The sequence below is a fragment of the Leguminivora glycinivorella genome, chromosome 1 (genome assembly GCF_023078275.1).
Source record: "Leguminivora glycinivorella isolate SPB_JAAS2020 chromosome 1, LegGlyc_1.1, whole genome shotgun sequence".
NCBI lineage: Eukaryota > Metazoa > Arthropoda > Insecta > Lepidoptera > Tortricidae > Leguminivora > Leguminivora glycinivorella.
This window is the reverse complement of record NC_062971.1, coordinates 17,022,875-17,044,728: the sequence shown is the minus strand read 5'-3', so window position 1 is coordinate 17,044,728 and position 21,854 is coordinate 17,022,875. Positions and strand designations below refer to the sequence as shown.

Sequence of the window (21,854 nt, the reverse complement as noted above, 5' to 3'; positions counted from 1 at the left end):
TTGTTTACTACCTATAATACAGTGTACAGTCACCAGCATACAATTAAATAAGTGACGATTTCTATATTGCCATATAACCGTCTTCTTTGAAATGTCATACGAAATTGTCGAACGATTTAAAGCGACAAGGTACAAAAATCATTTACTCCTTTATGACGGTGACTGTAGCACAGAGGAACAAAAAAATACACGTAATATATTCCTAAATTCTATTCTGAACTTAAATGCATGCTGTTATTATAAAAATACGAAAGTATAAAACTCCCGTGAGACTCATACATATTTAAAAATATTTTAAGCGGGTTACTCACGTATTAAGTCGATATAGCGTTCGACATGTTTCGGTCCAATCGGAGCGCGACGTATGCGTCGCGCTCTCGACATGTAAAGGCGGGGTCGCTACTCTTGAGAAAGGTTCTCGAAATTGGACCGAAACATGTCGAACGCTATATCGACTTAATACGTGAGTAACCCGCTTAAAATATTTTTAAATAAATACGAAAGTCACTATAAGTTTGCCGTTCAGACTTGAGGAGTTCCGTTCTGATCATCATCAGAAGTTCCACTGCACCAATTGTCACTGTTCTGGACGTAAGTGCATGCTGTTCTTATAAAAATACCAAAGTCACTATAAGTGTGCCGTTCAGATTTGAGGAGTACCGTTCTGACCATCATCAGCAGTTCCACTACACCAAATGTCACTGTTTCGTATGTAAATGCATGCTGTTCTTATAAAAACACAAAAATCACCATAATTATGTATGCTTTTCAGATTTGAGGAGTTCCCTCGATTTCTCCAGGATCCCATCATCAGAACTGGGTTCTGATAAAAATGGGACCAATCTGTATACATATACATTCAATAAAAAAAATGTTTTTCAAAATCGTACCAGTAACGACGGAGATATCGTGGAACAAACAAAAAAAATACAGACGAATTGAGAACCACCTTCCTTGAGATTTGGGTGCGGCGGTTAAAAATCGTTGTAAACTTACCTGGCTTTATTCCAAACTTTATTCGGTTAAATGGCGCCATTGATTATGATTATTTTTAAACATTTTTGACACATCGATGTCTGTGCTGTGGGTTGGTTCGGTCCTACCACTCAAATTCGAATGAACCATTCTTTACTGCTTTAGTAAATGCTAATGTACTGCGACCTTGTTAGAGAAATTTCAAAATAGAGATTTGAGAATAGGTACTTAATTCGGTTTTCTCGTGGTTTGTCGTATTCCTGATTCGCCGGAATAATCTATCTATAAGTATATTATAATTAGAAACGGGATAACGTAAGGAGGATGATGATAATTAGAAACGGGATTTTAACCATGTACTTATAAGAGTTTAATTATAGGAATATTAGTAATTATATGGATAATTCCGAGGAATATTAGTAATTATATGGATAATTCCGACGAACCAGGAACAACCCGTAATATTTTTAGGGTTCCGTAGTCAACTAGGAACCCTTATAGTTTCGCCATGTCTGTCTGTCAGTCCGTCCGTCCGCGGAGCTGAAATTTGGTACCAATATGTATATCAATCACGCCGACAAAGTGGTAAAATAAAAAGTGGAAAAAAATGTTTTTCTCAAACATGCAATGAAATATTGTCTTTACGTTCCTTAAAATGGGCTGGGAAGTGTCGCTTTTTGGGCGCAACAACTCGAGAGGACTGTAAAGGGATTTCTTATTTTTTTTTAGGCCTGCAAAGTAACTTTTTTTTATAAAATATTTTCCTTTAGAGCATTTTTTTTTTATTTCATTGTATGTTTGAGAAAAGCACTATACATGCCTCGGCGTGAAAACGGATTCCCGGCCTCGTATCCCTATCCTCCTCGTATATACCCACTTGGCCGGAAATCCTCATTTTTCCGGCTTCTGATGTAATGTACTATTTCGGAAATAATCGCCCTCTAACTTTTGAACCATACGTTTCAAAAATATTAAGAGCGTTATAACATTTCGGCGTCGGGCGAAATTAGGTATTTTACCCGCCGCGCGAGCCCAATATGCCGACCCTTTCTAGCACGTCTTATCACTCGCTCGCACTACAATAATGGACAAAACAATCTTGATCCTTTCTATGGAATTTTGATAACAACCACAATCTACTATCTCGATATAAACTTTTGGTTTCTAATAAACATTATTTTGTACGAAAATACGAGAATATAGCGCGAAATAATATCAATTATGTTAAAATTTATTTAAAAAATTAAAGTAATAATTATAAAAGTAGATCCCATCCCAAATATTTGCTTTTGTTATATGATAAGTATTAGAGTAAAGTATAATTATATTAATATGATGATAAAATAAGACAAATACAATTCTAATTACTTCAAGGTGGTGCTCAGGGTCTGATGATGGAGCCAGATGGTGGTCACCAATACCAATGAACAATATGACTATACAACTTCGTGGTTTACATGTCATTCTAGCATTTTCACTTTCACATTTCAAGTGCATATACCACGAGTATAGGTTTTCGGGTGTGCTGATTTAAAAATTAATGACCGATTTGGAATCTGACATTGCTGACTGGCACTTTGACACAAAAGTCGTCATGGGTGTCGTAAAATAGGTTTTAGGGGGTGCTGATTCCAAAATTAATGGCCAATGTGGAATCTGACATTGCTGACTGTCACTTTGACACAAAAGTCGTCATGGGTGTCGTCAAATAGGTTTGCGGGGGTGCTGATTCCAAAATTAATGAACAATGTGGAATCTGACATTGCTGACTGTCACTTTGACACAAAAGTCGTCATGGGTGTCGTAAAATAGGTTTTAGGTGGTGCTGATTCCAAAATTAATGACCAATGTGGAATCTGACATTGCTGACTGTCACTTTGACACAAAAGTCGTCATGGGTGTCGTCAAATAGGTTTGCGGGGGTGCTGATTCCAAAATTAATGAACAATGTGGAATCTGACATTGCTGACTGTCACTTTGACACAAAAGTCGTCATGGGTGTCGTAAAATAGGTTTTAGGGGGTGCTGATTCCAAAATTAATGACCAATGTTCAATCTGATTATGCTGACTGTCACTCTGACACAAAAGTCGTCATGGGTGTCGTAAAATAGGTTTTAGGGGTTGCTGATTCCAAAATTAATGACCAATGTTCAATCTGACATTGCTGACTGTCACTCTGACACAAAAGTCGTCATGGGTGTCGTAAAATAGGTTTTAGGGGGTGCTGATTCCAAAATTAATGACCAATGTTCAATCTGACATTGCTGACTGTCACTTTGACACAAAAGTCGTCATGGGTGTCGTCAAATAGGTTTCCGGAGGTGCTGATTTGAAAATTAATGACCGATTTCGAATCTTGACATTGCTGACTGTCACTTTGACACAAAAGTCGTCATGGGTGTCTTCAAAAAGGTTTCCGGGGGTGCTGATTCCAAAATTAACGACTATTTTGGAATCTCACAGTGCTAATTGTAATTTTGACACAAAAGGAATCATGGGTGTTGTCAAATAGTTTTTAGGGGGCACTGATTCCAAAATTAATGAAATGATTTAAAAAGTAATGACCGATTTGGAACCTGACATTGCACAGTACCCCTGGAAAGGAAACCTATTTGACGACACCCATAACGACTTTTATGTCAAAGTGACAGTCAGCAATGTCAGATTCCAAATTGATCATTAATATTGAGATCAGTACCCATGAAAACCTATTTGAAGACACCCATGATCACTTTTGTGTCAAAGTGACAGTCAACAGTGTCAGATTCCAAATTGGTCATTAGTTTTCAAACACCTCCGGATACCTATTTGACGACGCCCATGACGACTTTTGTGTCAAAGTGACAGTCAGCAATGTCAGATTCCAAATTGGTCACTAATTTTGGAATCAGCACCCCCAGAAAACCTATTTTACGACACCCATGACGACTTTTGTGTCAAAGTGACAGTCAGCAATGTCAGATTGAACATTGGTCATTAATTTTGGAATCAGCACCCCCTAAAACCTATTTTACGACACCCATGACGACTTTTGTGTCAGAGTGACAGTCAGCAATGTCAGATTGAACATTGGTCATTAATTTTGGAATCAGCAACCCCTAAAACCTATTTTACGACACCCATGACGACTTTTGTGTCAGAGTGACAGTCAGCATAATCAGATTGAACATTGGTCATTAATTTTGGAATCAGCACCCCCTAAAACCTATTTTACGACACCCATGACGACTTTTGTGTCAAAGTGACAGTCAGCAATGTCAGATTCCACATTGGTCATTAATTTTGGAATCAGCACCCCTAAAACCTATTTTACGACACCCATGACGACTTTTGTGTCAAAGTGACAGTCAGCAATGTCAGATTCCAAATTGGTCATTAATTTTGGAATCAGCACCCCCTAAAACCTATTTTACGACACCCATAACGACTTTTGTGTCAGAGTGACAGTCAGCAATGTCAGATTGAACATTAGTCATTAATTTTGGAATCAGCACCTCCTAAAACCTATTTTACGACACCCATGACGACTTTTGTGTCAAAGGGACAGTCAGCAATGTCAGATTCCACATTGGTCATTAATTTTGGAATCAGCACCCCTAAAACCTATTTTACGACACCCATGACGACTTTTGTGTCAAAGTGACAGTCAGCAATGTCAGATTCCAAATTGGTCATTCATTTTGGAATCAGCACCCCCTAAAACCTATTTTACGACACCCATGACGACTTTTGTGTTAGAGTGACAGTCAGCAATGTCAGATTGAACATTAGTCATTAATTTTGGAATCAGCACCTCCTAAAACCTATTTTACGACACCCATGACGACTTTTGTGTCAAAGTGACAGTCAGCAATCTGAGGTACTACATATTCGTAATCTGAAAGTAATCAAGTCAATAATTTCAGTTATTTTGAATCGACTATGATTCCGAATTATTGGTAATAGTAATGATTGTATAGATGATTAGTGATTCCTTTACATGTAATGGTAATTTACCGTTTCACTTGATTACATTACAAGTAATCTGACACCCAGTAGTGTCAGATTACAAAGTAAAATCAAGTAATCGTGTAATCCGGAATCGATTACGATTTCCCCATCTCTGGGTTTAGTTATATGGTTCATTGGTACTGGTGACCACCATCTGGCTCCATCATCAGACCCTGAGTACCACCTCTTGTCAAAGGTCTTGTTGAGACGAACCCAACGAGCCTAAACACGAAGTCGTTTACTTACATGGTTCACTGGTACTGGTGACCACCTTCTGGCTCCATCATCAGATCCCGAGTACCATCTTGATGTGTCTTATCATCTTGACCGTATTGTAATTTTCACATTTTTATCATCACAACGTTGTAATACTTTAACATTTAAACATAACAAAGTATTACAAAAGCAAAGCAAATATTTACGGATCTAGGATCAAATTCGTTGGTCGCTGTTTACACACACACAATGCGAGGATAGCCCGTGTAGAAACAAGGCGTCCGACCCACACAACAATAAATATTCTCGACGTTTGCGATGAAAACTCGGAGACCAAAGCGACATACGTCTTACCTCCTCGAGCTCCGGCGCGGCACTGAAATCGCAGGCGTCCGTCGCCGGTAAAATAGCGACAGGAAGGCTAGTTTTCAAAAAATTGGCAAAAAATCATGATAAAATATTATAACGACAAATGGATAACAGCAGTTTAAGCACATTGTGCAGATTATTTATATACTAAAATAACTTCGATAACATGTAGATTTTCGGAGAAATGATCACTTGTTTCGATGTATTTTCAAGACAAAATTGAGTTCGTTTTACTTTCAATTTCTCAATTTCAAAGGATTAAATGATAAATATTGTTTAATGGGCCTTAAGTACAAGATATTTGGAACTTAAATTTACCTCATTTATGAGAGTGATCTTATCAAATTGTACATAATAAGAGCTCCGAATTCTGTGCTTCACGCGGTTTTTCCTAAACGAGCATCAGAAAAACAATCATTACTAATTGAAAAAGCTTTTTTTTTCATATGTTTTTTATTTAACCGACAGTTAATAAGATGTTCTAACTGAAACAAGTACTTTCACTGTCTTTTAGTATGAGTAAAGTGTACAATTTTGTCGATAAATATTGTGCATTTTACAATATATCGCCTTTTTTTGTCATAGCGCTCTTAATAAAATCACAAAAGTAGAACTTTATAGGAAAATTGTTTTGTACTTGATAGGTTCAGTAGTTTTTGAGAAAAATACGGAAAACTACAGAACCCTACACTGAGCGTGGCCCGACACGCTCTTGGCCGGTTTTTTACAGAATGTTTTTGGTGGGATAGAATTTAAAGATATAAACAAATTTAGTCCATTGAATGTGCCCAATTCGGAGAATTATTTTGCAGTTAATTTAAATATGCTTTTCTGATATGCGCAAACGATTATATAATTATTATCGGTTTTAATAAATACCCGCACGGCGGTAATGGTAACACACTATATTATAATTATTAAAGCGATTTTAGCACAACAAATCAAACAACTTCATAATAAAATTAAGAGTCATTTATTACATCAAAGAATAAGATATAAGAAATCAATGGTTAATCTTAAATAAGACGATACCTATTTAATACTAGCAGGAATGACATCAATCACTACAATGGATAATAAAGAATAAAATGGTCATCATTTTAATAGCAAAAAAATTATCTGCAGAAGTACACACCATCAGGCTCTCTTTTTGGTTTCATACCTGCAAAGAAGGCCTTTATATCTTCTTCCTTGACAACTTCCCTTCTATCTTTGAAGCTTTTGAGAAAATCAAGTAACTTATCTCTCATCTTGTTATACTCAGTCAAAGCATTAATCTGTTGAATTCTGCCTAGGGATGATAAAGCTTCTAGGCCTTTCTCATACTGAGTAGATGCAGCACCATCAGTTTTTTCCTTGCCTAAAACTTCATAAGCAGTAACTGTATCTTCAGGGTCTATAAGGAACAATACGGACAAATCCTTGTACATGGCAATGCATTCATTACAAGTGCACAATTTTTGTCTAAAATGGCTTGGCCAAAATGTAGCGCCTTTGAACATTTTCCTTCCTCCTTGTGGCCTAATACAGTCACTGTTACTTAATTTTGGTTTTTTGGCAAAAGCATCAAGTGTAGATTCCTCTGTAGATAACTTTCGCTTATTTTCCTTTATTTCTTCATCTCCAAAATGGTTATTGGTTACTTGTGAAGTTTCCACATTTGTATTCTCAACAGTCCCCAAGTCAGCAAGGTCTTGCTTTTCTTGACTGTCAACTTTAGAGCCCTCATCAGTTTCGACTTTCGGTTGATCACCATTCACATCACCTGTGTTAGATACATGAGAAGTATTAGCACAGTCTTCTTGTTGTTCAGTGGTGTAAGGCATACCATTACCTTCATTATTAGTTGCATCTATGTTTGCTTGGTCTTCAGAACTAGTAACAGGGTTAGTACTACCACTTAACTGATTTTCAGAAATTTCGTCAGAAGACAGCTTCACTTCTTGGTCATCTTTAGCTTGGCTGTCTTCAATGGGGTTTATGAGGTCATTTTCTACAGGATTTTCATTAGATGTTTTAACAGGCTCAGCTTGACCTTCGTCACTATTATCAGTAGTTGGATTTTCATTGTCAGTTTTCTCAGTGACTGTCACATCCATTTGTTCTTTTGAGTTATTTTCAACAGTATCATGACTAGTATCAGGTTCAGTGAGATTATCAACTTTCGCCAATATGCCAGAATCTTTAGCACTCTCATCTTCAACATTATCTGTTTTAACATTAGCTCCATTCATCTCAGTGATGTCTCCATTGCAGTGTTTGGAATCATCAGACTCACTGACACTTACTACATCAACCTCACCATTAACAGCATATTTACTATAATCATGGAGAAAGTCATTACTTTCCATACAAGCTTTGCAAATCATCTCAGCATAAAGCTCAGGGGCAGGTACAGTAGCTTCTAAATGTGATGAATGAAGCCAGTCTTCACATACTATGCATTGAATCATCTCCTCTTCAACTCCATCCGGATCTGGATAGGGCCGGTGGCAGGTGCAATACAGACCGCTAAAATTCTGGTTGTAAATATTTTCATCATTGAGAGATGTCTTACTTTCAGTATATTGACAGGGGTGGTTAAATTTGGGATTTCCACAGTCACAGCGGAAGTTGCGTTTAGTATAGAGCTCTACCAGGTCATGGTTCTCATGGCATGTCAAACTGCAGGCAAGGCACACACCAGCACGCTTTTCTGGGTCATTTTTGGCATCACTGCAGCAAGTCAGGCATGCATATACAGCTTGGCGTTTTATATATCCCTAAAAAGAAAAAAGAAATTAGTTATTCCTCCATATTAAGTGCCAGTTTTATGAATAACATATACTTTTACGAAAAATACATTAAAAATTAGTAAAAATTATTTAAAACATTTTTTCTTTCTTTTGGCCTCAGAAATTCATGAATAAATTTTATTTGGTTTCCTCATGACAGTTATAAGCAGGGAGCGTACTTTTCGTGCCGATGACATCAATTTGACGTCACGCTCCATATAGGATGATCACAAATTGTTTTATTGTAAATTGTTAATCATTAGTCATTAATCATTTTAAGTTATGAATTTCTTTGCATGGTAATGAATGCAAGAAGGATGGTGTGCTTTACGTTAGAGATGAATTCTCTTTTTTACGTATTTATTGTAATGTGTTGTTAACAATACTATTTAATTAAATTTGTGTACATATAAAAAAATATATATATTCACGTTTCACATTTCAAGTAGGTAGGTATTATTTATGCCACATGTAAATGGACTACTGTATTTAAAGGAATTTGTACACGATTAAAATGATTGACGACTAATGATTAATAATTTACAATAAAACTATTTGGGATCACCCTATATGGAGCGTGACGTCAGATTAATGTCATCGGCATGAAAAGTACGCTCCCTGGTTATAAGATTAAAATTGGAAAGAACATGTCCAGTCATTTAAGCATAATATTGTGATTATTGAGCTGAATTTGTTTTATTTATTTAATAATAAGGTACCTAAGTAAACAGGGTGTCCACTACTAAGCCCAAAAAAAAATCCCTGACTTTTCCCTGACTTTCCATGACCATTTAAGAAAATTTCCCTGACCAAATTTTCATTCAACTATTATCACTTTTGCTTAGAGTTGCAAAAAAACGTTTTTTTTTGTCTTGAAAAAAAAAAACCTGAAAAAATAAGTTTTTACTGTATACCTCAAAAAGGAAAAACGGAATCCTTATAGGATCACTCGTGCGTCTGTCTGTCCGTCTGTCACAGAATTTTTTTTTCTGGAATATGTTTGTTTTCTAAAGTACGAAATATTAAAATTTGCAAGGCAGTTTATACTTTTATACCTACGGTTTTTTTATCTTTATGTTAACTATCAAATTTTAATTTCTGGTTTTATAAAACTAACATTAACGAAATCTGTAGTTTGTAGTTATCGCCATTTACTTTTGGCTATACCAGTGCCGGCCTGTGCACTCTATCAGGGTAGAGCGAGTTTGAGTTTTGGCGCCCTTGGGTAACCTACGCCAGAAAAAAACATCGCGAGCGCAGCGAGCCCGAAAATTTTTCCACTTTTATACATCCCTGGGGCTATAGGTAGTTATTATGTACATAACATAGGAAACACCTAGTCTCTCAGAGCAGAGTAGTTATGAGCAAGTTGCGGAAACTTTCCAAAAAATCTTAAATTTCATGAAACTTTCACGAAAAATAAAGGGAATTAAAATTGATGAAATGGAAAATACTAAACGCGAGCGAAGCGAGCGCGAAATTTTTTCTTTGTTGTCAGCGTCTAGAGATGGGTCGTGGGTAAATACCCAATCTACCCACCCAGGTAATACCTATCTACCCGGTATTTACCCGTATCTACCCAAATTGACGGGTAGATTCATTTCATGTTGGACATGCTGCACGGGTAGTATGGTCGCGCGATAGACGATAAAATATCAGGCCGTCCCTATCGCACTATTAGTAAGTGCGATAGGGACGGCCAGATGTTTTTATCATTTATCGCGCGACCATAATTGCCTGCCTGATTTGTGTTAAAATGGAGATAAATACTAAGTTAGTGGTTGTAATTTTTATACACAATTTAAAACAAAACTGTTCAGTCAAATAGACAATTAAGTTTACAGAAGTTTTAATGTATATTTTTAAAAATAATTAAAAAAATACGTTTTATGTGTGTTTTTTTAGATTGTATTAATTAGTCGTATTTATTCGATAAAGATAAATTTCCTAGTAATGGTTGGTGGGGGTTATGGTGGGGTTAGGGGGGGTAAAATGTATTTTTTTCATATTTCATGGAAACTATCATTAATATCGAAAAGTATTGTATGTACGAACTAAAGTAGACACAATTTCCTACAAAAAAGTTTATATGCATTTTTGTCATAAAACATACTATGTATGAGTTATGAGCTTGAAAAAGATTTTTTTTAAATATTTTTAATCACATATTTTTATTTACAGTTTTAATTTATCAAACTTATAATTGATACTATAAGCATTTGAAATTATTTCCGTATGTCAGAGAATGATATTACACGATTTTTATAGTTGGAGTGATACACTAAAATCACATTTTATCTCATAGCAACCTATTCGTTCCCAATTTGAATAAACATTATGTGTACAATTACAAAGACTGACTTAAATTAATCTATTTTAGCCCAAGCACCATTTAAAAACGTCAAATTTGGAAGAAAAATGAAAATACCCGCGTATTTACCCGCGGGTAGGTAAATATCGGGTATTTACCCGGTAAATACCCACCATCGGGTATTTACCTGGGTAGTTACCCATCTCTATCAGCGTCGGGATGCCTATACATGCCTTTAGGTTTCCAAGTGTTTTGAAGTTCTCTCATCGTCATGCTTATATTATCCTCCTATGCTCCTTTGACTCATACAAAATTGCGCCTCTATGTGACGTTATGCGCCATTGGCTTTATGAGGAACTCCGCTTTGGATTGTCAAAAGCAGTTGTATGTGGTGACATTGTGGTGCAACTTTCCAGTTAATCTGAATCACAATAACTGAATTTATTCCCGACCCCCTTAGCCATTTTGGAATATGTGGGTACCCTACGCAATGTAAAAAAATCTGGATTTTTCCGCATTTACGATTTTTTATTTATCTACTAAAAGTCTAAATCACTACCGGGGATCGATCTTTGCTGTCATGGATGTGGTCAACCCAAGAAATCATATTATTTTTTAAATACATTTTGATTTTTTTTCTTGGTGCCAAGTTTTTCCCTGACCTTCAAATCATTTCCCTGACTTTCCATGACCACTATGAGCTTCCCTGACTTTTCCCTGACTTTCCCTGACTTTCCAGAAAGTGGACACCCTGGTAAATAAATTTTATTTAAATTATTGAATTTTGATCTTGAGTCATGGCATGTCGGTATTTTCTTATGCAGTAGGCCTCAGGAAAAATACGTGTCTCAAAGGTGTCAAGAGGTGTGCTACTTTCTACCCAGCATATTATATTTCACTTTCACTCCTGGAGCATTTGCAATATATTGGAACAGAAGATGTAAGGATATACTTAAATTAGGTTTGTCAATTTTATTAATTTGTACTAAAGTACCTAATATATAAGGGGTCAGTCTGGTTATAAGTAGTCTGTATGGTATGGATGCCTACAGGTACCCTAGCATAAGTGATAATGATTTAAACTTTGGCCAATATACTGCCACTGGGTCACTTGCACCAATACAGAAGAGTGATAACTAAAACAATATGCTACACGACAGCATATCATCAATCGGCTGACTGAGGTGTTGTAGGCACATTGCCATTCATAACACATCCCACCCTTGTTACGCTACACATAATGATATTTTCAGAAAGTAAATAGGCATGGTATTTCGTGTACCTGCCTACTGTATACAAACTAGATGCTGGTTAAAATTGCCTAAACTGGCAACAAAGCAAAGCACACTTGGTTATTGCATTAATATAACGCCTACTTTATATTTATAGTATGCTGGCAAGTTTAGATAATACATACACATAGAGCACGCGGCATAGAAATATTTTCCAAACGATTTGGGCAGACATTTTCTTGTCTTAACGGGGTCTCGAGACGTCACATAAAAATGAGTCTTTGTTCGTATTTCTCTACAAATTTCAAAATTATTATCTACTTAAATGCATTCTTTAGTTACCTTATTGTAAGTACAGTTTTTGTCGTCTGAAGCTCCAAGAACAGCATTAGCGTCTTCTTCGAATTCCTGTTGTTCCTGAAGTACGTCCATCATTGTCACTACTTTTTCGCCTTCGCATTCGGCCATTTCTGTATCCTCGCCATTGGCACCATTAGTGGACATCGTAACACGTTTAATATGGAACCTAAGGAACCGAATTATAAAGACTTATTAACCAAAGTTAAAATTAAAGTGAGAAAAGCCGGTTGCAAATGGAAGGTGGATTAGGCGCCAAGTAGTAGGACGACAAACTACAAGCTGTTCAAGCAAGTGATTTTTTTTTTAAATGAAATGTGTTGTGTTGCTAGATACGAAAAACATATGGCCGCGACGTTTACAAAATCTGCCGTAAGCCCCCATTCACGTTACGATATACCTGTACGATCCGTCGCAACAGATTAACCGAAACCACCTGTATTATATGCTATTGAGTGTTCCTTACATCCTGGCTCGCTAACATACACGGCCGCGCACACGTTTATCTTATTTATTGCCGCTCCTTCGAGCTGCATCCCTCGGCTCTGGCCATAGACTAGCCTACGTTCCGCGCGCCATGTATGCCCGAGACAGGTATAGGACCTCTGTGGTGTGCGTATTACGGGATGTTTGAGACCAGTACTCAACTGTCCAAACCCGTACATACACTACATCCCTCCTTCCTTATAGATTTAGAAACCTCTTTCAAGATTATAAAAATAAGAACAACTGTACCATTAAGACTTTATTAAAAATCTTCAACTTCAGTTACAACATAACTAACAACGTAAACCCAGCAACTTAATAGTCTACAACTAGGTTAATCTGCCACTCCCCGTCTACTCTCTTGAGATGTACAACGTTCCTTCTATACCTCTGACCTGTTTCGTCGTTTACGACTTCCACATCTCCTCCATTCACTTTTTCCACCGTAAGTGTTGTAGCTCCGAAAGGTGTGCTTAACTTGTTCTCCTTAGTTATATTCTTCATAACGACTTTATCGCCTTCTACCAATGTACATTCTTTTGCTTTTCTTTTTTCATCGGTGTACTCCTTTCCTTTCTCTTTTAATTCCTTGTCCTTGTCCCTAACCTCCATATCTACATCTTTATTTTCTAAATTGAAATCTCCTTTTCGACTCAGGTCGCTTACCATAGGGATTTTATCTCGAAATTGTCGTCTAAAGAATAGTTCTGCGGGTGTTTTTCCTGTCACTGAATGTGGTGTACTGTTATACATTCCTATGTATTCGATTAAGGCCAATTTCCAATCTTTTTTTTCTACTTGGCTTATCCTTAACCTCTTCAAAATGTCTTTATTCTGTCTCTCGACTTCTCCGTTCATTTGCGGCCAGTACGGGATCGTTGAGTGTAATGTAATCCCTCTTTCTTTGCAGAAAGATTTGAAATGATCCGATATAAATTGACGCCCATTGTCCGCCGTGATGGTCGCCGGGTCACCCAAGCGACTGAAAATTTCTAATAGGTGTTTTGTCATTTCCGTACTGTCTATTTTCCGGCAGATTTTAACTTCTTTATACCTGCTAAAATAATCAATTATCACAAAGATATGATCTCCGCTGGGTAATGGGCCAAGCAAATCTATGGCCACGTCTTTCCATGCTTCATCAGGCAATTCGCGTCGCTTTAGCGGATTAGGCGGATTGGGAGCCGATACTAATGTGCATCCTGCACAAGATTTAACTAGCTTCTCGGCTTCTCTATCGTACTTAGGCCACCAAACTTTCGCTCTCAACCGGGCCTTCATGGCGACTATTCCTGGATGACCTTCATGAGCAGCTGTGAGGATTATCTTCCGAAGATCTTTTGGAATAACTATTCGTGTTCCTCTCAGGAGAATCTCTTCATAAAAGCATAGCTCAGTCTGAAACAGTTTATATATTTTTACCTCCTCATCCCATCCTCGTCGCCAATGTATTATATGCTATTGAGTGTTCCTTACATCCTGGCTCGCTAACATACACGGCCGCGCACACGTTTATCTTATTTATTGCCGCTCCTCCGAGCTGCATCCCTCGGCTCTGGCCACAGACTAGCCTACGTTCCGCGCGCCATGTATGCCCGAGACAGGTATAGGACCTCTGTGGTGTGCGTATTACGGGATGTTTGAGACCAGTACTCAACTGTCCAAACCCGTACATACACTACACCACCGATCAACAGACAGTGTATGTCAACATCGCAAAAGATTTACTTGATCCAAAGACCTTTACAGGGGACAGCTCAATCACATTTTTTGCCATACGAAATTAAACCTTATTACTGAAACAGAAAGTCGATCGTATCAGACTAGCGAAAACGGTCCACATGAGAGGGCATTGTTTGGACTGGTGTCCCTCTCGCACATGTTGCCAGTGTTAATGAGGTTCCCATATTAGTAGTATTTTTATCTGTATATTACCTGACTTTATAACTTCTTATTTTATTTTAATGTTATATTCAAACTAGGGTTTCGATATATTTCAAAAAATTTGAAAATAATTATAATGTAATTATTTTGATGCCAGTAAATCAAAGATTTGTATAATTAAAAAATACTTTCAATTGGGTGTTAGTAGATTTAGTAGTAACTTTGAAAATTGACTGGTATCCCCAATTTATGACAGTGATGACGTCACTGAATAATGTTGACATTGTCAGCAAGTGCGAGAGGGACACCAGCCCAAACAATTACCTCTCATGTGGACACACTTTTTGACCTAACTAAACAATCTAGTTTAATAATTCTAAATCTATGACTTGATCACATACGATATCGCAAATCGCAACTAAATCCCGTGTGATCGAAAGTGTGTGGCCCCTTACTCTTTTGATATTTATACAACTTATTCAAACTTTCACGATTTTTACACATATTTAAAATTGCAAACGGGACTTAATCGCGTATTTACTATGTTTTAAACACTAATCTCCGACGTTTCAAGGACGAAAGTTCGAAAAACTCGTACAGCTAGATGTTGATGTCAACTTCAGCCAGTCTGCTCCGAGACCACGGGGACAATGCCGTCCTTGAAACGTCGGAGGTTAGTGTTTAAAACATAGTAAATACGCGATTAAGTCCCGTTTGCAATTTTAAATATCTATACAACTTTTTATTCAATTTATGTTAGTTGTTAGTGTTAGTATGTTAGTTTGAGTCAGTGGCAAAGAATATAATACTCACTAGGAGAAGAACGCCAAGTTCATACAAAAAATGCCCCCTTCCAATCACACACACACACTTACATACCTTCACACGTTTCTACTAGTGGCGGTAGGTATCAATCAAATTCCAACAGACATTATTGGAACTAAAATCAACCCCCCCTTTCGGAAGTGCTTCGGAAGCCTAGGTTGGCCATACAAATAGACCACGTGACCCCTCCCTGGGGCCCATTTCTCAAACGACATTAGACTATTAGACTAATACTATTAGTCCACGAACTGTCAAATCGTATAGGTTTCCATGACAACACACTTAATATCGTTCGAGAAATGGGCCCCTGGACACGAAGCTGGATCCGCTACATAAACATAATTTGTGGGTTACTTTAGTTTTTGCTGTAATTAAATAAAAGGCATATTATTTATGTTTACATATTTTATTATTCATAAATACATGTTCTTACACCGAAGCACCAAACCACCCAAACGTTATAATCTGACACTTTATTTAAAGAGTATTAACTATTAAGCAAAATATTTCACTAATATTCGATGGGGTCAAGATCCCGTTCTCGTGTCAAGTGAAGAATCTGGGCATACTTATGGATCCTACTCTTTCCTGGGGCCCGCAACTCTTATCTCCGAAGTTAGTCGAAGAATGTTTGCCGCTGTGGGTTCGCTCAGATGACTTCGAAACTTTCTACCGCTTGCTACTAAAATTGCGCTGGCTCAATCACTTCTCCTTCCTATCTTAGACTATGCCGACGTTTCTTATCTTGACCTTACCGAAGACCAGTTAAACAAGCTCGATCGGCTTCAAAACGTGTGCATTCGCTTCATTTTCGGACTGCGGAAATATGACCATGTCTCCAGCTTCCGGTCGCAGCTCAGGTGGCTTCCGATCCGTTTGCGACGTAACTCTCATATTCTTTCTCTTCTCTATAGCACCTTATTCATCCCCAATACTCCTGACTACCTTAAAAAGCGGTTCAGTTTTCTCTCTTCTGTTAGGTGTTCTCAAAATCTTCTTCTTGCTCCTCCTAGGTCATCTACTAAGTTTTACATCAAATCCTTCACCTTTCAATCAGTAAGAATGTGGAATGCTTTTTGCCAATCGATATAAGACGTGCTCAGTCACTGACGATTTTTAAAAAACGTTTAAAGGAACACTTTTTATCTCTTCCTTAGTCTTCTTCCCATTTTTTGTTTGCGCTACCTGGTCGTTACTCTCTCTTGCTTGGATGTTCAATATGTATCTATGTAGTTTGTGTAGGTTTAAGTAGTTTATTTTTATCGCTTCACGATTGTATTGTAGTTTATTTTATTGATAATCTTATATTTCTTTTTTATTTTCTTGCTTGTAGTTTATATTGAGTTAGGTATTTACATTTTTTTTAATTATATTTGCACTGCCCTTAACTCTTTTCTATCCACTATCTCGCTGTCTGAAGGTTGTCTGGTAGAGATCGCTCTTTAGCGATAAGACCGCCTGTTGTTACCTACTATTTAAGTTCTTTATTTGTTTGTTTAGCTGTTGTCGTTGTAGTAGTGCAATAAAGTATTTTATTATTATGTTTGTTCTTTACATATCTCGGGACCATGGGGTCCCGGACCTTTGTAAGGCATACGTGGGGCCGAAGCCAACAGCGCAGAGGCCCTTTAGAACAGTTTAATCTAAATGTAATGTGACACAAACCAGCGATTATCCCTGTCCGCACTATAGTAATGCACCCAAGGACAAGCCCCGGTTAGTGTAGAACTATTGTAAGATAAAGGTACAAAAAGAAACCGGGCTATTATGTTGAGTTGCTAGTGGATTCGTAACCGGTGCTATTGGAAAAACTATGGCACCTGCCTTACTCATATGTTACAAAACATGACAATATGGGTCCCCGAAAACGGCCGCTCGCACGGAGCGACAAGGGCACAACATAGCGTGAGCGGCTCAGGGTGTGGAGAGGTGTGCGCCGCTTTCTACCCAGTCTGTACGAAACAGCCACTGTGCCAACTCGCGTCTTATGCATATTTCACTTCCACCCTGCAAGCATATAGCTCTGGCACCCCACTCTGGACGGCCGGTTAAGGCAAACCAGAGGTGAGAGTCCTGCGACCCCTGCTCAGTGTTCACTCCGGCCGGCCAATGAAGGCAAGCCGGAGGGAGGGATCTGATTGACTCTCGGGGGCATGGGACCCAAGGGACGCCACTTCCCATTCAGCTCGCCACAAGCTGCCCTGGGGGCTTATTATTATTATTATTAATAATACAAATACTTAACACCAAAAATGAAATACGTATAAAAATCGATGATGAGTATGTAAATCCTATTTAAATAATCCTTGATTGTTACCTTTGATTCCAATCATTAAAAAATTAGATATTTTATGGCTTTTAACCATAAGTAATTACGTAACCTACGCAACGAAATGACAACGTTAATTTTGGTAACGTTAGCAAGCCCTGGCCTATAGGTTCGTGAAACGAACTAATCGAAGTGATTTAATGCTCTTTGGCTTGGAGTGGGAGCGGAGTCAGTGGACGCTTGCCTTTATAACGGAATTTGCACTGACATGACATGTAAATAACTTCTAATCTAAACCATAGTGTTTAAGGAATAATGACAAAACAAATGCTGGCAACAAGCTGTCACTGTGCCTGTCAATATACCTATATTAAAGATATTATATTAACTTTTTGTATCTAGAAAACCCGCGGTAATAATATACGATGAACGTCCACAAGCTTTGGGAGTACAGAGAGTACATAAATGTAAACGGTATGATGTTCAGCAGTGAGCTGATTTCTATGCTACAAAACTCCCTCACTATGCTACAAGCGGAGAATCACTTCACACACATGCAGTACTGGGGCCAGTTGTACGCTGTAGACGGTGACTACCACATCGCAGTTGGTAAGTCAAACCTAATAATTCATTTTCTCAAGCAGTTGATATTAATACACTTAAGTAAAACTGATATAGATTTATTTTAGGTAGATTATGTTATGATCTATAGTGACCAAGGTATCCACTCCAGTGCCCCCCGGGTTACAGCGGCATAGGTTGAAATTATCCCTCATCAATTTGAAAATGCCGGCTAGAATGTTAATCTTATATTTGAATTTACAGAAAATTACGATGTCGCGCCAGTGACAATCTTGTTTACGCCGTGTCTTGCGTGGGCGACGGTCGCGCGACCGTCGCGCGACCATCGCCGTCGCGTCTCATACTTCCATATCGATAAGGTTTGATTTCGTATGCGTCGCATCGCCGTCGCGCGACCATCGCGCGACCGTCACCCACGCAAGCCACGGCGTTAGCGCTGTCCACAATCGCTCGCGTATCGCGGCATCGCGCCGCCATACGCACTCGAGTGTGGAGAGCGCTTTTGACCAAGTTTGTTTTTAAATCAAATAATCAATATTAGCACTGACCGAGCAGCCGTCTGCCTCGCGAGGCAATTGCATCCCGCGGCTCGTGATTCGTGGTTATCAGTTTTTTATTTTGGATATGGATTTAAAAAAAAATATATTAGCCGGGTCCACACAGAGCGAGGCATTTTCGCCGTGAGCACATTCGATCGTGTGAGTGCTTCGATCTAAGTGGACCCGGCTATTGACGAGCCACTGCAATAAATATACGCACTTGTGCAGTATTATTTAGAATAGTTCACCGAGGGTCGCCATCTCGTCGAGCGAATTGGCTCGGGTGAGGCAATGTGCTGACGCGGCAAACGTCTAATGTAGACGTGCCTCGGTCGAGGCGAATACGTTTACATTAGACGTTTAATTGTTTCGCGAGGAAATTGTCACAGTCTTATTACTACGCTGTAAATTATATTTTAGGCATAACCAATGATGCGGTGGCAGATCGCAGATACTTTTACACGACCGACTTTAAGTACTGGGCCTTATTGCCAAAAGCAAAACGACGCCACAAGTTACTGTCGCTGCTCGCAACCTTTCCATTTCGTGGAGATCCGACCCTTAAAGTTAAAATCTTAGACGAAGCTCTAGAAGAAAACAATCCAGAACGCTGTCAGGTTATTACAGAAGAAAGCAGAATGGCGGGAACTATTGCTAACATTTGCGACGAAGCGGAAATATGTGCAAGAGGGCAGCTCATCAAGCAACCAGACGGGAAGGTAGTCATCAACCCAAACTTTTACGGACTAACTGCTTCCGAAGCTCAACAGTTGAAATCGTATCTTCATATACGTCCGCCGCAACAGCAGTGGAATTCCAATCTTCTTAGCAGGCAAGACTATAACTATAGCATGGATTTCCTTGACTCTGTTGATCAGGATATCCCTAATGGCTGTTGGAATTTGAGTTTAGAACAAACGGGAAGTGTTGCTTATTTAAAAAGTTTATACTGGCCAGGAATGACTTATTTCCATAAGGTTCGAACCCCTGACGCCGGTTTTCTGTACATAGGCAACGGCCGTAAAAATCTAGACGTACCATTTTTGGTTTAATACTTATTTAGGTTTGAGATTTTAGGGTTTACTAATAGTTATTGACAGTAGTACATATTACATATATATATGTACATACATAGTCGAAGTCGAAACGAAACATAAGGGTCGAAGAGAAGGGAATGGTAATTCATTATGTACTGTAAAATACGGTATGTAGTGTTTTATTACGTCTATGAGCCTATGGCGGTTTTTTACAACACAGAATTTTATAAAATCTATTTTATTTTGTATGCTTGTTGTGTGATTGAATTAGTAAACCTAATTAATACAATTTGTTATTTGTGATAAATAAAGTTAATGTTCAGCACGTTGGCGTTAATAATTAGTTTCGATTATTTGAATTCATAAATGTCGACGACCTTTATGTAGGTAAGTATAAAAATTCTTCTCCAACAAAACTCGAAACAAATGCATACGTAATAATGGGTAAGTCAGAGAGTGAGATTCAATCATAACGAATTAAATCATAAAAATATAAAATATATTTGAAATCAATAGATGATCAAAAAAGACCCTTGGCATTTCAGAAATTTCCAAGAAAACATTTCAAATAATAAATAATAGGTAGTGGATAGTGCAAAATTGTAATTAGCATAGCTGGGCACCGTTAATCAAATAATTAACTTCGATAATCGCTAATGCGTTTTCTATTATCTTGATGTTTATACTTATAAGACCTGACTTATTAAATCTATCCGTTACTATAAAAGTTAACTTCGTTAATCATTAAAGCATGAGCGTCAGATTGGCGGGTGTACATCAAGCAATCCTGGGTGGCGAGCCGAATGCCACAATCGCTCACGAAACGCTCACGAAACGAAGCGCTAGTAGATATCTATCTCTATCGCGCTTGCGTATTGGCGCGACAGAGCCAGCGGCGTATCGCTTTCGTTTGGCGTCGGAGAAATGCCATTCGGCTACGGGGCCTGGTGTGGTATACGTCAGGAGTTAGTGCTAGCAATGTGCCAAATGTGCGCCAAAATTTGAGCAATGTGCTCTTTGAACTCCAGAGATATTTAAGAAATTAATGACACCCGCCATTCTGACGTCAGGTTGGCGGGTGCACTTCCAGTTCTAGCTAATGGCTGCTTACTCAAGGGTGAAAGTACTGCCTAAGGTTAGTGCTCGCAATGTGCTTCCACATGTATGAAACACACACTAATTCAGAGAGCCGTTGAAGAGTAATATGGGATTGAATAAATATATCTATAACGCCTGCTGAAATAAAATAGCAATGTTCATTGCCTGCAATGCAGCATTAAAATGCAGGCACTTTTCACTAAAAAGTGATACTTATAGATATATTTATTCAATCCCATATTACTCTTCAACGGCTCTCTGAATTAGTTTGTGTTTCATACATGTGGAAGCACATTACGAGCACTAACCTTAGGCAGTACTTTCACCTTGAGTAGGCAGCCATTAGCTAGAACTGGAAGTGCACCCGCCAACCTGACGGCAGAATGGTGGGTGTCATTAATTTCTTAAATATCTCTGGAGTTCAAAGAGCACATTGCTCGAATTTTGGCGCACATTTGGCACATTGCTAGCACTAACTCCAGACGTATACCACACCAGGATTGCTTGATGTACACCCGCCATTCTGACGCTTACGTTAAAGCGATACATTTCAACAAATTTAACGGAAGTTAAAGTTAATCGATAATCCGTTAATCGTGATAAAAAATAATTTTACTGTAGCCAGTTGCATCAGTTATCAACTATTAAGTTTTTGGGTAAGTTTATTATGTTACTGTAAAAGACCAAAGATCCCCAAAATTTCTTGAAAAATCCCAGCTGCCAAATGGTAAAAGCGCAATGTTAATAAATATTGTTCTCTTTGTACTTATACCGACGTTTTTTCGGTAAGTCCTAGGTTTTACGTTAAACCTGTAGGTATTGGGTCATTCATGCGGTCGTAGTTATGGTGGGTAGGTTCCTCGGATTGAGACACCTCTAATCGAAGTTGTGATCCACGGTAACTTGGTA

General features: G+C 38.2%; 2 protein-coding genes across 2 annotated transcripts; one reads left to right on the top strand and one right to left on the bottom strand.

The window, feature by feature from the left end:
- Positions 1–6,505: 6,505 nt before the first annotated feature.
- Positions 6,506–12,529, bottom strand: LOC125226015 (putative E3 ubiquitin-protein ligase UBR7). Its single transcript, XM_048129832.1, has 2 exons — positions 12,211–12,529; positions 6,506–8,313 (listed from the first exon to the last, which is right to left on the bottom strand). Exons 1-2 carry the CDS (start codon positions 12,370–12,372, stop codon positions 6,667–6,669), a joined length of 1,809 nt encoding a protein of 602 aa, XP_047985789.1. The 5' UTR covers positions 12,373–12,529; the 3' UTR covers positions 6,506–6,666.
- A 5,508-nt stretch (positions 12,530–18,037) lies between these two features.
- On the top strand, positions 18,038–19,996 carry LOC125232191 (radial spoke head protein 9 homolog). Its single transcript, XM_048137827.1, has 2 exons — positions 18,038–18,298; positions 19,231–19,996. Exons 1-2 carry the CDS (start codon positions 18,115–18,117, stop codon positions 19,860–19,862), a joined length of 816 nt encoding a protein of 271 aa, XP_047993784.1. The 5' UTR covers positions 18,038–18,114; the 3' UTR covers positions 19,863–19,996.
- The last annotated feature ends 1,858 nt before the right edge of the window (positions 19,997–21,854 follow it).